Here is a 15,368-nt window from a genome sequence, read left to right as displayed (position 1 = left end):
TACGGCTGTAAAACAGAGCAACAAAATTTAGTGAATCAAAAATCCGACTTCTCGGAGTCGAACCGAGGACCCACAGATAGTTGTTATACTACAGTCTGTTGCTGCTACCAACTGAGCTAAAGTCGGACTTTTTTTCCAAAATGGTTTAATTATTTTATATTTTATAATTATCATTCAATGACTGATTGAATTGATACAAAATGTGGAAATAAAAGAATTGCATAAAGTGACTAGACAAGATTGGGGTTTTAAACCAGAATGTAAGAGAAAGACGAGCGTGTTGATTAAAATGAAATAAAATCCAACGTTTAAAGTGTTTTGTGTGAAAACAGCGAAAAAGACTGGTTTTTACTGACATTTGAAAGCCAAAAGTAAACTTGCTTGAAAACAGATCCTCAGGATATTAGACAGTTTAAAGAAAGTTGGCTTGACAAGACTTGCCAGAATAATCCGACTTATGATTGAATTGACGGAGCAGGAGCTGGATAGTGACCCATTGGATGTGTTTACTATTACCAGAAAGGTCGGAGAAGGGTATGCTTCATTCTGTCGCTCTTGAATTGTTGCTGCAGATATCTACTAGTTCATTCGCTACTCAGTATTGATCAAGGGTTTCGTTATATTTCCTGTCATTCTATCGTCACATCCCAACTCGGCATAAATTAATTCATTTTATTTGAAACTCAGCTCGTATGGGTCTGTTCATAAAGCTATATACAACCGCACAGGACAGGCATGTGCAATCAAAAAAATCCCAATCGAGAATGATTTAGAACAAAATATCAAAGAGATTCATACTATGACGACATTTGCGTCCGACTATGTTGTGCAGTATTATGGCAGTTACTTTCTCGAGGATGAGCTGTGGGTAGGTTTAAATTTACATGGTGTAAACAAGATTTACAATGTGTTGCTAAATCTGGGCATTTTGGTTTAGATTGTTATGGAGTTTTGTGCTGCTGGATCTGTATCCGACGTAATGCGGCTTTGTGATATGTGTTTGGAAGAAGACATGATTGCTGTGATTTGTCAATATGTACTTCGTGGTTTGTGCTATTTGCACGAGATTCGAAAAATTCATCGGGATATCAAGGCTGGGTAAGTGCTCTTGAGCCAATATAATCTATAACCGCTGTTGAGAGTTTGAAAAAGCATTCCATTGACTTGGGATTTTGGATTTTGGGTTGATTTTTATACACAGAAATATCCTTTTAAATGAGCATGGCGAGGCTAAACTTGCTGATTTTGGAGTAACAGGCCAGCTAACTGATGCTGCGTCTAAGCGAGTAACTGTGATTGGAACACCGTTTTGGATGGTAAGCCATTAATGTGTGTTTTTGCAAAACAACATTGCTGTTATCAACCATTAGCTTATTTATCTTTTAAATACTAGGCACCCGAGGTCATTCAAGAAGACGGATATGGCACCAATGCTGATATTTGGTCATTGGGAATTACATGTATAGAAATGGCAGAAGGGAGACCTCCATACTACAATCTACATCCAATGAGAGTATGTCATTTATTAATGTGTATTGATTTATAATACAATTAGTTTATCTTGAATGGTGTTAATTCATTTTAATTTCACAGGCAATTTTTATGATTCCATCCAAACCCCCACCCAAGCTTGAAGCCGAAAACGATTTTTCTGAAGGATTTCGTAAATTTATTGCTAGGTGTTTGACAAAGAATCCAGCACAGCGACCCTCTGCCAAAGAGCTGTTGGAGGTGAGTAGTGCTCTGATGAGTTTGTTTAAATATCCAGTTTTTGAATCTCACTCTACTTGATATCTAGGATCCATTCATCAAGAATGCCAAAGATAAAAGTGTGTTTCGCGAAACCGTAGCCAAGATGCTAGTGGAGATAGAAAAAGGTCGATTGGATGTTAACCCAAGTGTAAGCTATATAGTTTGACTTTATTATGCTTGGAATCTACACTCTTTAGTGGGTCATGTTTTAAACTTTGCAAGATTTATGCAGCTTGACTGAAACATTGACTTTGTTTAGGATAAGGAGGGTGAAGACGACGATGAGGCAGGTGACGATGATGAGTGTTTCACAGCGGATGTTCAGGTACGATAGGTTTAAATATTTATATTTTTGCTAGATTCACAATACGTTTTAAAGATTTATTTTATGTTGCATGACTGTTTAGAGCTCATTTGCTGATCTTGAAATTCGAGGAGAATCGGAAGCTGGAGATGTGGGAGGAGATGACACAGTAAAACCTGGGTTTATGAAAGCAGCACAAGGGTCACAATACACTCGTAAAAAACACAGCTTTGATACTATCCGACAAAGCAAACTTCAAACTTTTGCTAAAACCAGCAATAATTTGGAAAATTACTCATCCCCGGCATCACCCGTATCACCTTTATCACCTACAGGAACAGAGTCGAAATCTAGTCAGAAAAATGTACATGATGGACAATTTGGACCAGGAAGTAGTGATGGAGGACATACTTTGAATAATGATGTAGATGGACGAGGAGATGATCGGCGGCAGTTTGTCAGCTCAAATCATGCAACACTACGACAATCCATGGTGAACCAAATTGGGTTTAAACCTTGGTCGACAAAAGCAGAGACAATCTCTGAAGCTATACCAGAATGGAGTACACTTGCTTCAGATACCAAAGGAGGGATTGCAAGTCAGGGGGTAAACGATTGATAGTTTTTGATATGAGTTTTGTGTTGCTTATATATTAGCTGATCAATACAAACGCACGAAATCAATTCTAGGGTAGTACATCTGCCACAGCGCATCAGTCAGGAGCAGGAGCAGGAGCAGGACGCAAGCGACTGGATGTAAATGTAGGTGCAAGCCGAGTACGCAGACCGACAGTCTTTATGCCAGATCTTGAAGCGGTAGCGCGTCTTCTTGAGGAATACACACCTGATCAACTGAAAGAGTTGTTACAGGCAGTGGATCAGAGTGCAGAGCATGAGCTGCATGGATTGCATGCACGATTTGAATACAAGCGACTGCCAGTATTACGAGGAATGCAAGCACAAGCAGCGAATGCACAGAGTGATGAAGGGCCAGCATCAAGACGACCAAGCGAAGCCTTGTCAGCAAACAACAGTACAGTCATGCCAGTGTCATTAGCAACTGTTGCTAGCAATAGTTGATGATTTGGAAGTGAATCCAAATGGCAATCCAAATGGCAATGCAAATTAATTTATATTCGCATTATCCGAATGGATTTATAGTTTTTGAGAAAGGTTTGCATAACAGTCAAGATATGACTATAGCAGACTGATATGAAGTTACTGCTCGTTATTACTAAATAGTTTATACGATTAAATATAAAAAGTCTTGTGATAACAAATGAATCGATGATATAAAATCACAGTTCAATACTTTAACAAGCCCGCGATACACGCCAAGATTATCTATTGCCAATCGACTTCAAAGCAATTTTTAAATTTCGATTCTTGCTAGACCCTATTTTACGTCAATACGATTTAAATCCAGTTTGTTAATATTATTATTAAAAATGGGACTTTTATCTTTGGGTACTCCGCTGAGTTGGGAAGATTTACATCCTCATGCTGACCATGTTCGTACTCATGGCATCGCTCAATTCCTTAATATCTGGAATAGAGTCAAATCTCGTCGCAAGGATCATCTGCTTTGGGGTGACGAGGTAAACCATACTCTTCAAAATCATTCCTGTTTATTCTATCGATAATATTACTATGAATGCTGTGTTCTGGTTGATTAGTAAACTCTGTTTTCTAGTCGATTAGTAAGCATGTTGTCTTTGAATTCTATTTCATTCTCATGCTCATCGAGCCCAAACTTATTTTTATTTTGAATGGTTGAATCGAACAATTCTGTGCCTATACAGAACTGACTGTTCTAACATTTTTATTAGATTGAATATGTGGTAGTGGAGCTCAACAAGGATGCTCGCACTGCTCGTCTCGCCCTTGATGCTTCTGTGGCTCTGGATACGCTTTCTCAGATGGAAAATGATACTCTTGCAGCTGGGTATGTATGGGTTGTGTTTCAACTCTCATCAACTCGACTAATTTTTATTTTTGGATAAAGTGGTGTTCCAGATAGTTCTTGGAAGCCTGAATATGGTCGATACATGCTTGAAGGTATTGTCCAATCGTTGTGCGTTGAGATGACGAAATATCGAATTTTTTACTCATTTTAACGAGTCATATTAGGCACACCTGGCGTTCCTTATGGCTCGACTGTGGATGATCTTCTAACAGTCGAGGAAAACATGCGCAAGAGGTATTTCAATCCATGTATTCGTCACTTTAAATTCTATTCTTACTGTGGTTTTGGCGCTTAGCTTTTAGTTTTTGTTGAACAGACGAGCACTCGGCAATTCTTTGCTTAAAAGCAATCAGTCGCTATTTACATTCACCAATTTTCCGCGTTTGGGTTGTACCGACAAGTTCATCGAGCCCAGCTTCGATCCTACTCCTGGTCAAGGTGCCAGTATGAGTTTATTTATCCCTCAACAGGCCATCACACAGCATGCTCGCTTTCCGTATGTTATCTTGTAATGCTTTCTATCAACAAACTTTAATTTCTAATCTCTATTCAAAATAACCTAGAACATTGACTGCTAATATTCGAAAGCGTCGTGGGTCAAAAGTTGCAATCAATCTGCCCATCTTCAAAGACACCAACACTCCATCTCCATTCAGAGAACCCGTTCCTCGTGTCCTAAAAGAGTATCTTGCCAGTCAACATCAACCCATTCCCGCCTCATTGCCTGACTACACCCCTGATGCCAAAGAAGACCACATTTACATGGACAGCATGTGCTTTGGTATGGGCTGTAGCTGTCTGCAAGTGACCTTTCAGGCGTGTTCTGTTGAAGAGGCCCGTCGATTATATGACCAACTGTCTGTGGTGGCTCCTATCATGCTTGCTCTTACTGCTGCCGCACCTATTTATCGTGGTATGCTAGCTGATGTGGATTGCCGATGGAATGTCATTTCTGGATCCGTGGATGATCGCACATTGGAGGAGCGGGGGAAAATGGTAAATCTTTACTTTTACTCAATCAAAACAGCATCATTTCTAACATAATCTTGATGACTTTTATAGCCACTCAAGAATAGCAAATTCAAGATTAGCAAGTCACGATACGATTCAGTATCGCGATACCTTTCTCCTGGTCCCAATTACTCTGGTGGATGCTGTAATAAAGTCGAATCTGAACCTCTGGATCTTTCTGCTCCTCCTCCCGGTTCTGGCTTTTACAAGGATGAATACAATGATCTTGATGTAGCTATGGATATGGAAGTCTATGCCAAGTTGGTGGATGCAGGCGTAGACGATCTGCTTGCCAAACACTATGCTCATCTGTTCATTAGAGACCCACTTGTAGTGTTTCGTGAACTTCTTGATCAGGACGATCAAACTAGTTCGGACCATTTTGAAAACATCCAATCTACCAACTGGCAATCGATGCGGTTTAAACCACCTCCACCCTCTGCACCCAACATGGGCTGGCGAGTGGAGTTTCGCAGCATGGAGATCCAACTGACTGACCATGAAAACGCTGTATTCTCCATTTTTGTAGTATTGCTAACACGCACTATTCTGGCATATAATCTTAATTTCTACATTCCTTTAAGCAAGGTAGACGAGAATATGCAAACTGCACAGAAACGTGACGCAGTATTAAACGAAACGTTCTGGTTTCGTCGTGATATTTTTGGTGAAATCTATTCGACCTGTTTGTTGGACTGTCAAAAGCTCACGACTAACATCATCTATGCAACTGTATTATTGATTTATATTCAACAGCAAACTCGACTGACCCGCCCAGCTCGTGTCGATCTTTTCTTCCCCACCCATTCAACGTTACACCCAGTGTATCTGTCAATTCACTAAATGCGTCCAATGCCAGCAGCTGCAGTGATGACAGCAATGGTACGAGTCCATGTCTAACTCCCAATGGAATTCATATTCCATCGGTTACTGCTGGTGCGACACCTAATACAACTCATGAATCAAACGGCTCTTCTAAAAGCGAATTTCGCAAAATGGGTATCAACTGTATCATGAATGGTAACGGCGTTTTTCCAGGCCTTTTACCTCTTATTGGTGGATATCTTGACAACGAAACTGAAATGTCAGATACGACACGACTCCGACTGAAACAGTACTTGTCTGTCATTTCTCAAAAGGCTTCGGGTGAACGTATGACTGCAGCTGCATGGACCAGAGACTTTGTTACGAAACACACTGATTACAAGCACGATTCGGTCGTGAGTGAATCCATGACATACGACTTGTGCCGAGCGGTTCAAACTCTGTTTGCTGATGATCTTATTCGAAAAAAATAAAGTCTTGTGTTGCAATCAAGATGAGACTATTGTAAACATGATGTATTTTTCCATTCTCATGCCTGCTGTTGCTAAATGTAATCTATGCACTAATGACACGAGTGTTGTTTAAAATTCACAGAATATCAAACATTACATGAAAGCATGTCTTGACTATTAAATTGTAAAATACTAAAAGCACTTCAAAACAGTTACGATTCTACTCAGATTTACTGTGTAACCGTTCAAGGCGTTGGAGATTGGCGTAAATGAGCAACTATCATCACGTGAAGTGGTGCCCAAAATCGGGTTTCCGCAACAAGTTGACATGAAAATCTCGAGTATTTAATATCATGATCGGGCCAGAACATCGACTATCAATGAGCCAGACAGAGTCAAACAGACTTTCTGCTTCATTTAAATTATTAGATAATAATCATCGAGCTAGAGTTCAAGTGAGATCTGATCTGGAAAAACCTAATATCAAAACACTCCGCAAGGCAAGCCTCCATCAATCCTGCAGTTGAATCTGTTTATTTTGTTAAATATAATATTGGCTAACTTGATACTACTATGTCTTGCAATAGGATGAAAAATATCTTAGTGATATGGTAAAAGAGTATGAGCAAAAACTCAGTGTTGAATTGATGCTGAAAAGCTCTGCTGAAGTCATGGCAAAGATTCACTCCGACAAGGCATCCCGTCAAAAAGCGGAAAACGAGATTCAATGTAAAATGGCTGAGATGCTCAACCTCCGATTTGGTTGATTACAAAATTGTCAATCGGTCGTCTAAATCTATTGTTGTTTTTTATTCTGAAATGCACTGTTTTAGTCGCCTATCGTCGTATAGAATTGATTAGTGGTGAACTTGTAAAACTTGTGTCTCGTTTTCGAATCGCATCAAGAGTCTTGTGTCAGGCAGAAATTCAAGCTATTCGAGAAACGCTTGCGTTTCAAAGCAGTACACAATCCGACAACTCTTTTGATATTCCAACCATGGATCTTACTCATGTATAGATTTGATTGTGTTTTAATTTGGATATATAGTAAGCATTCAAGGAAACTAATGTCATTCCATTTGCTTATTATTTTTACAGCCAGATACGAGTTTCAAGTCGGAAAATGCCATCGATATCCCAATCGTGCCCAATACTGTTTGCAATAACTCGATTAGCCGATCAATGTCAGCAAAAACTAATGGTGTTGCATCGGATTTAACAATGGTGCAATCTGCCTCTCCCACCTTTTCGTTTATGCAAACTGCACATCATCACTCTTCTTCAATAGCCATGATTGGATCTCTTCAAAAAACCATTCAAGCCAAAGATGCCGAAATTCAAGCCTTGAATTTGCAATTAAAAACCGCCCAGCTCAGTACTGGACTGATTAAAACCCTGACATCAGATCCAGTCGACTCTTCATCAAGCCATGCCAGTCTTGTCAAGGAAGTCACATCACTTAGAGAATCACTTTCGGCATTAAGCAAATCATCGTCTGATATGGTGATGGATTTAAATATCAGTCTTGCCCAATGTCGCCAGGAAAAATCTAGCTTGGCAGAACGATTGAAAATTTCTGAAACAAACTATTACTCTACTCGCCAGCAATACATTCAAGTTCACTACGAAGCAGAAACACTCAAAACACAATATCTTCAATGCGGAATGGATCCTCAACATTTGAACCAGATTCGCAACGAAGCAAATGTCAGATCTGTTTCTGAAGTGTCTCAATTGCAGTTGAAACAAGTCACTGTTGAGCGAGATACTGCCATGGCCAACTTGCAAAATCTCACTACTAAACAAGAATCGCATTCAGCCAATATCATTGCATGGAAAAAATCTCTCAACGAAGAATTACAACGCAAACTTGCAATAGTCGAGTCAGCACTGTTGGTGGCTCGTGCTAATGAAAAAGTCAAAATGGACGAATATAAAGCTAAAATTTCAGAACTTGATCAAGTTTGCCAGCAACTGCAGTCGCAGATTGATGAAAATCGTGATGAGCATTCATCTATTGTTTCAAAATTGCAAGAAACAATTACTTTGCTTACAAAAGAGCAAGTATCACAGCAGAATATGTCGGATAAAGGTGAACAAACTGATGAGCTTATCTTCAACTCTGATGTTCATTCTGATGTTAAAAAAACAGACGAATTTGCTGTAACCAAAGACATGACTAATCAACACTATCTTGAGGAGCAGCTAGAGCATGCACACTCTCAAGTGGGGCAACTTCAGTCAACATTTGACTCTTTGGAGATTCAAAAACACGAACAAGAGCAATCTATTACCAAGCTGGAAATTCACATCAATGATCTTCAAACTCGACTGGATCATCTTACTCTTGAAAAGACAAATTTGGAAAAGCATATTGCGCAATTAACGCATAGCTTGTCCGAGGCACAAGCCAATGAGGAGTTGAGTGTACAAACTGTTTGTCAGATTCAGGCTCGAAATGAAGCACAGCTGCTCGAGTTGCAAGAAATGGTGGATTCAATGGGATTAGAAATCAGATCTGAAAAAATTGAAAAGCGTCATTTGTCTGACCAGCTTGCATCAATGAATAGCGAGTTGCAAAATATGACTACCAAACTAAACGCTGCAAACCAGCAGGCATTGACTGATCAGCAAACAAAAAAGGAAATGTTCAAGGCGCTCCAAGATCTTCAAAGAACTGTGTGGATGTGAATTGTTTGAATCATTTATTGATAACTCATCTACTTTTAACGAAATGTGGTTTGTCATGTTTACTGAAACTCTACTATAATCATTGATATGGGCTACTATTCATTTCCAAACATGATTATATCCGTCAACTGCTCAAAGGCTTGTCGATAAATCCGATAAAACTCTTTATAATCCCCCTAAACCCAATTCAATCCAATTTAATGGTATTAAAACACGTTGATGTGCAGAATAAATTCAATGCAGTATTTTATCATTTGCAAAATAGTCATTCAACTTACTTTGTAGTTTTTGAAATCCACTAGCGAGATTCCTCTTTCGGTTTGGTATACACGAATCATTAATACAACCATGCCGTTTTCGACTGGGGCCATGACACTCACCATATGCCTTTTTTCATATATATGAAACGTGACTGGCATTTTATACAATACTCTTGTGAGCGACTTTATAATGGTTTCAAAACACGCAGCTGAAAAAAACTTTGTGCATAGCGTATATGGCAAAACTTGCTTTTCCACATTAAGAACGAGAGATATATCAAATGCTCCTGACGCTGCAAGAAGTTCAAATATATTGGCTCTAGATTATACAAATTAGCAGTTATATCACACATGTATTGACAGCAATGGTTAATGAAAATGATAGGTTAGACTTACTTGGGATTTCCACCTTCCTGATCTCCATTGTCAATTGCATGCTGCCCACTATGCCACGTTTTATCAATCGGCATGTTTCTTTATACGTAACAAAAGGTATCAGTTTGCGTTTGACAACATGAATACACCATCTCATGTAGTTTTCAAAAACTTACAACCACATGTGTTTCTGTATTGTGGATATTTTTGCTCTTCGTTTAGGATCACGTACCAGAATGGTTTGTAACAGTTCTGCATTTAGCACAAGGTTAAAAAGGTGCAATATTAGACATTTCAATATCAAAATTTTATCAAGTCAGACTATTTTAAACAAGGACTGCCAATGTATACCTCGTGCAGGCAATGACATGCTTGGAGGAATCTTGTATTCTGTGCGAATGATCAGCTCGTTCATTTGTTTAGTAGTATTGGTCGCAAACGGGTGTTCTATTTTTAAAAGTATCAATGATTGTGTCATGACAAAAAACAGCCAACTTTCAAGTGTTGCATCATGGCTTAAAGGTAAAATCAATTGGTTTGAATCACTTACTGCCTGTTAAAAACAGATAAAGGACAACCCCACATGCCCTAAACAAAATGATTGACTAAAGTTGGTAATTGATATTGTTTGGTTTACCAATATTTTGATGATGCAAAAATGTACCAGATATCGGCAGAAAAAGCAAGGTATTCAATTTGATTCGTTACAATCATTTCTGGTGAAAAATATGCCGGAGTCCCAGCAACATCGGTTAGCATGGCACGATCGCCAACAACAGCCGCTAATCCAAAATCTGTGATTTTGAGTACGCCAGTATCTGTCAGCAACATATTTTCTGGCTTGATATCCCTATGGCAGATACGGTTATCGTGACAAAAAGAGATACCAGCAATAAGCTGACGAAAGTAAAAACTTGATTGACAATCGCTAAATGAGCCTTGTGAAACTGTACAATCATAATATGAAATTAAAACATCAACAACATGTAGTGAATTTGTATTTGGTTTGCTGATTTTGAAAATACGATTTGGAATCACCTAAATGGTAGAGAACTTCACCGCCTACAACTAGATCCATGACAATGTAGATGTGACTAGAGGTTGCCATGACATCATGCATTTGAACCACATTTGAGTGTTGTCCAAGTCGTTTCATTACCATAATCTATCTTCCCAAACCAATTATTGTCAAATTAATATTTAGCCTGTAAGCTTCAAACTCGATAAAATATGCAACGCTATTCTACATAAACAGGCTGATTTGATCAAGTCAACGTATTCAAGGCCAAGATCTTACTTCATTTCGCACATGACTAGTCATTTGAGCACGAATGACATCTTCACGTCTGAGGATTTTGATTGCAACAGATGTATCCGACCCAATTTTAGTTCCAACCATAACTCTACGTAAGAGGGACATTGCTATCAGTGTGATATTCCCACAATGAATTTTAAATTAAATATAGCATACAAGTCATAGTATGGCACCTTCCAAACGCTCCTTTTCCCAGCGTATGTCCTACATGGTAGATAAATGATTACAAGAGTCAAGATTAGTAAACATTGTAGATGCACTTTTGATATTTGCAGTATCTGAAAAAAAAGGATTACGTATCACCTAGTCGATAGTCCCCAACCCGTTTAACCCGTTCTACACAAGGCTTTTCAGTATTTGACATATCAGATTTTATAGCACAAGTATGGATTGAAACTAGTTTATTGACAAAATGTCAAACCGCGTTTTCATGTCATCTCAAACTCGAGTATTCCGTTAGTATATCAGAATTCGACTTGAACAGCAATAAGCGTAATTTACAACTACTTGTATAAATCAAGCAATATTCAATGATTTGATTTAGTTTTTAGCAAGATGGGTCGCATTGAGTAGCGTTGGAATGCATTCAAGCAAAATCAAAACAGTATAGTAAACCCTATTTAAAACTTGAAAATGTAAAAGTATTGAACATGGTTATTTATTAGAAGGTAAAGGTACATCTGCTGGAATATCTACATGGTGAGACTCGGTAGGGGTAATGTCATGATTGAAATCATTGCTTGAGTTGTTGTTCAATAGCAGCTGTGTAGAAGAATCCACAGAAAGCGGAGTACTTGCACAACTGCTTTCAGCTGCACATACTAGACACGTACCAGTTCCATTTACCAACTCTTGAAAGCATACTTCGTGGTAGCAATGCTCGCAATCTAGTTGGCAAACCGTGTCATTATCTGCATAGCCAGAGTGACAGATCTTACATTCAGCAGAACCTGGTCGAAAAAGTGGATACTTGGCATACATCCGTTGAAGCAACATTGATCGAAGCATTGTAGCAATATATCCAATACCTTGTCTTACAAGCCTAAATGGATTGCAACATCCACATAAGCATCTCGATGAATCAGTCCACCCAGTGGTTCTATTTGATATAGCTTGATCAATTTCTGCGTTCATGGTTGTAACAGAGTCTCGAGCATACTCTTCAATGCCCATACATGTAAACACCTTGACTTCACCAAGACGTGTCTGCCTCACTTTGTTTCCACCTGATAATCCATTTCGCATAGATTTGTATTTCGAGATTGCCCAAAAAATCATTGCCAGGAGAGCGCCTCCAACCCAGATGATATTTCCTAATATTACCTCGGCTTGCAATAGGTAATAAAACAAAGGCGAGGACGTTTCAGCAAATTTGAAATAAGCTACATTGGTGTATACATAGGCTGAAAAAAAAGAAATGATTTCCACATCTCCGCCCCTAGTTTTGTACACGTTGCATTGAATTCAAAACAAATTGATATAGTATGAGCATTTTATAGGTCAAAGAATGTGTACGCAATAGAATAAAGCCAATAAATTGACAAGGGACGGGTGTATATCAATGATTTTACCATATGAGCTGGTTTTTGATAGATTTAGCTTCTTGAATTTTAGCTTGAATGGGCAGGGTGACTTGATAAATACCAAGTTTTCTCCATCGTCTGATATCGGCTACAATCGACCCAAGTAAAACCAAGATACGCCATGATATAGATGCCCATATTACTGGAGAAGCGTGTTCATCCCTGGCTATGGCAACAGAGCATACTGTAACGAGTGCAGCAACCAGGGGATATTTATAGAAAGTAGCCAAAAAAGGGCTGAAATCCATAGATTTGAGTAATAACAGATGTTTGCAAAGTTGTAGTGTGAGTAGACTTAGATTTGCAAGCCAAGATGCTAACAAAAAGAAGAACTGATTGTAGAGTATGAAATTCTATTTTATTCTTGATATGGCACGAATCTATTAGCCATCTTCGCGTAAAATGGAATGTTTTTGTATTCATGCAATCACTGCCACTATTCTTGGAATAAGCAATGGCCGAATCTTTGCTGCACTTGATAAAAATGACTGCTTATTCAATCGACACAACGTCTATTATACAATGCGTATACAATCAAATTATGTTTTTTAAATCTATTCTTTCTCCTTGTTTGGTACAATCACATATTGTACAGTCGCCCTATTCATTGTAATCCGGATAGTTTGTTAATCCAACTCATTTTTTATATCCTAAACTATTGGATACGCTTGTGTTCTAGTTCAAGAGATTAATATCAATGTTTGAGCGATTAATGTTTCCATGCCGGCTACCAGGAAAAAACAGCCAGTTCAACGTGCACAATGTTTTCCAGTAATTTGGCACTAATTGTTTCATGAAACCGACTGTGTATTTTGATTTCCTTGTGTTCCATTTTGGGTAAATACAACTGTCAAGGAAAGTTGAGCTTGAGAGTAGCAAGAATTTATTTGGTAATATAGTTTGATTTTTAAAAAAAAGTATAATAGAGTAAAAGTTTCAGATGGCAAGCATCATTAACCATTGCCTTGCAATCAAGACAGAAGCCAAGACTAGTTTTCAAGAAAATATATAACAAGATTGATATGCATTTACCAAACAGACCAACCTAGTTATTCACTCTGGAGACATACAATTACAGAGTTTACAGCATTTAAAATTTGATAAAACACGAATGGACTATAGAGCGACTATCTTGTCCGAGTTGATTTCTGTTTTGGATCGGATTGCAACTCTTGGATGCAAAGCGGACAATTGGATTTTAGTCTTAACCAGTCATCAACACATATGGCATGAAAGTGGTGTTTGCAAGGCATCTGTTTCAAATCATCACCACTATCATACTCGGCAAGACAAATGATACAATGCGCGTCTTCTTCATCGAGTTCAAGGAAAGTGGGGGCAGGAGGAGCAGTGATGTCAGTAGACGAAGATGCTTTACCAAAACGAAGAGGTTTTGAAAGTAAACGAAAGTAGCGTTTTTTTGACTTTGAGTTTTGAGGAGATTCAGCCTGGATGGGTTGGACAGTATGGGTAAGATCCTGGATGGATTTGACAATATTTTTAGGGGACTCGATAAAAGCAGCCTCGTCAGTCTGAGTATTAATAGGCTGTATATCGAGTACAGACGTCGCATTGTCGTCCGAGTGATGAAATTGTTCCATTAAGATGGGGCTATGAATAGAAGCGGATTTATCCAGCGCAGCAAAAGTCAAAGCAGTATTATCAGGAGCGATTTTGCGACGGAATTTTAGAATAGGAATGCCGTTGATCAGCTCTTCGGGAGCACCTCTACTGCCATCAAGAATATCTGGAGGATGAGTTTCATAGTATCTGGATAGTAAGAAGATACAAGGTAGAAAGAAGATGGCGACGATGCACAAGAGAAACGGAGAGCAAAAGTACATGAAGCTCAAGACAACGAGGATAGAGTTTGCATAGTAAATAAGGGGAGCAGTTTCTAGACAACGAGAGGGAGACATGAGAGCAATCAAGCCAGCGACGAGCAAGATTAGAAATGGCAGATCGATGGCATTAATATATCTTCGTCTGCGATATTCCTCATTGATTCTGTGTTGCTGACGAGAGAGTTCTCGAGAGGTTTGAAAGTAGCGAGGAGCCAAGATCAACACTAGTGGCAGCATGATAGCATGTCCAGCAACACATATGAGATAGAAGCGAGGATAAGTGCTGTTTCTAGAGAGAACTAGAGCAGTGATGGCTATAGTAGTCTAGATGAGAGTGTTAGCACTGGAAGATGGCATGAAACTAGACCAAGATTACCTCCAACAACATCACTACTGTCCGCATGATAATAAACCGAAGCTCTCCTCTGTCTCGAGTAGTAAGAAACTCTCTGTGATCCAGAATAGGAAAAGCCGGCAGTGGGTTTGGCTCAGACAGCTGCAGGGAAATGGTGGGCAATAGAGTTGCTGCAGTAATATCTTGAGTTGCAGTATTTCCTATAGCATTTCCTGTAGTATTTCCAGTATTTCCTATAGTATTTCCTCCAGTATTTCCTGCAATGGTTCCAGTAACAGTCGCTGTTAAAGTATTCTCACTGGCTGCAGTCGTAGTTGCTCTGTTTCCAGCAACATTACTTCCACTAGCATCAATATCAATGCTAGTATCCTGTCCCATAGTAAAGTTCAAGTTTAACATTGGGCTCGAGCTTTATTCAATTAATGCTCGAGATGACCACATTAATATTATCACCATCAGCAATCCATACATTCCCAACAGTGTCATTCCAAATCTCTCATTCACTTGGAATCGATTGTATATGGCCATTACTAATCCAACCACTAGTCCTACATACAATCCCCAGCTTGTAATCCAGAATGTCATGTCCATGGTGGGAATACGCACTGCATGTCCTGTTTTAATCACCATGTATA

General features: G+C 38.9%; 6 protein-coding genes across 6 annotated transcripts; 3 read left to right on the top strand and 3 right to left on the bottom strand.

Annotated features, from left to right (window-relative positions):
- Positions 1–457: 457 nt before the first annotated feature.
- On the top strand, positions 458–1,791 carry BATDEDRAFT_12840 (uncharacterized protein; the record flags this gene model as incomplete). The annotated part of the gene is made up of 6 exons (XM_006680201.1): positions 458–534; positions 688–868; positions 938–1,098; positions 1,202–1,316; positions 1,394–1,513; positions 1,594–1,791. The coding sequence occupies 6 exons, from the start codon at positions 458–460 to the stop codon at positions 1,789–1,791; spliced, it is 852 nt and encodes a 283-aa protein (XP_006680264.1).
- Positions 1,792–3,504: 1,713 nt separating this feature from the next.
- BATDEDRAFT_35498 (glutamate--cysteine ligase) lies at positions 3,505–6,348 on the top strand (the record flags this gene model as incomplete). Its single annotated transcript, XM_006680333.1, has 8 exons — positions 3,505–3,654; positions 3,886–4,001; positions 4,062–4,114; positions 4,187–4,256; positions 4,339–4,518; positions 4,586–5,018; positions 5,085–5,700; positions 5,790–6,348. 8 exons carry the CDS (start codon positions 3,505–3,507, stop codon positions 6,329–6,331), a joined length of 2,160 nt encoding a protein of 719 aa, XP_006680396.1. The 3' UTR covers positions 6,332–6,348.
- A 315-nt stretch (positions 6,349–6,663) lies between these two features.
- On the top strand, positions 6,664–9,001 carry BATDEDRAFT_90201 (uncharacterized protein; the record flags this gene model as incomplete). Its single annotated transcript, XM_006680480.1, has 4 exons — positions 6,664–6,765; positions 6,898–7,039; positions 7,144–7,322; positions 7,409–9,001. 4 exons carry the CDS (start codon positions 6,664–6,666, stop codon positions 8,999–9,001), a joined length of 2,016 nt encoding a protein of 671 aa, XP_006680543.1.
- Positions 9,002–9,096: 95 nt separating this feature from the next.
- On the bottom strand, positions 9,097–11,056 carry BATDEDRAFT_90278 (uncharacterized protein; the record flags this gene model as incomplete). The annotated part of the gene is made up of 9 exons (XM_006680409.1): positions 9,097–9,177; positions 9,280–9,580; positions 9,658–9,735; positions 9,813–9,888; positions 9,988–10,083; positions 10,187–10,224; positions 10,301–10,583; positions 10,675–10,801; positions 10,934–11,056. The coding sequence occupies 9 exons, from the start codon at positions 11,054–11,056 to the stop codon at positions 9,097–9,099; spliced, it is 1,203 nt and encodes a 400-aa protein (XP_006680472.1).
- Positions 11,057–11,605: 549 nt separating this feature from the next.
- On the bottom strand, positions 11,606–12,196 carry BATDEDRAFT_90277 (uncharacterized protein; the record flags this gene model as incomplete). Its single annotated transcript, XM_006680408.1, has 1 exon — positions 11,606–12,196. The coding sequence occupies one exon, from the start codon at positions 12,194–12,196 to the stop codon at positions 11,606–11,608; it is 591 nt and encodes a 196-aa protein (XP_006680471.1).
- A 1,200-nt stretch (positions 12,197–13,396) lies between these two features.
- Positions 13,397–15,111, bottom strand: BATDEDRAFT_89994 (uncharacterized protein; the record flags this gene model as incomplete). The annotated part of the gene is made up of 2 exons (XM_006680407.1): positions 13,397–14,702; positions 14,755–15,111. 2 exons carry the CDS (start codon positions 15,109–15,111, stop codon positions 13,662–13,664), a joined length of 1,398 nt encoding a protein of 465 aa, XP_006680470.1. The 3' UTR covers positions 13,397–13,661.
- Positions 15,112–15,368: the final 257 nt, after the last annotated feature.

The sequence above is a fragment of the Batrachochytrium dendrobatidis genome (assembly GCF_000203795.2).
Source record: "Batrachochytrium dendrobatidis JAM81 unplaced genomic scaffold BATDEscaffold_9, whole genome shotgun sequence".
In the NCBI taxonomy this organism is placed as follows: Eukaryota; Fungi; Chytridiomycota; class Chytridiomycetes; order Rhizophydiales; genus Batrachochytrium; species Batrachochytrium dendrobatidis.
Note: the sequence above shows the minus strand (reverse complement) of the source record. Positions and strands in the feature narration are given on the sequence as shown.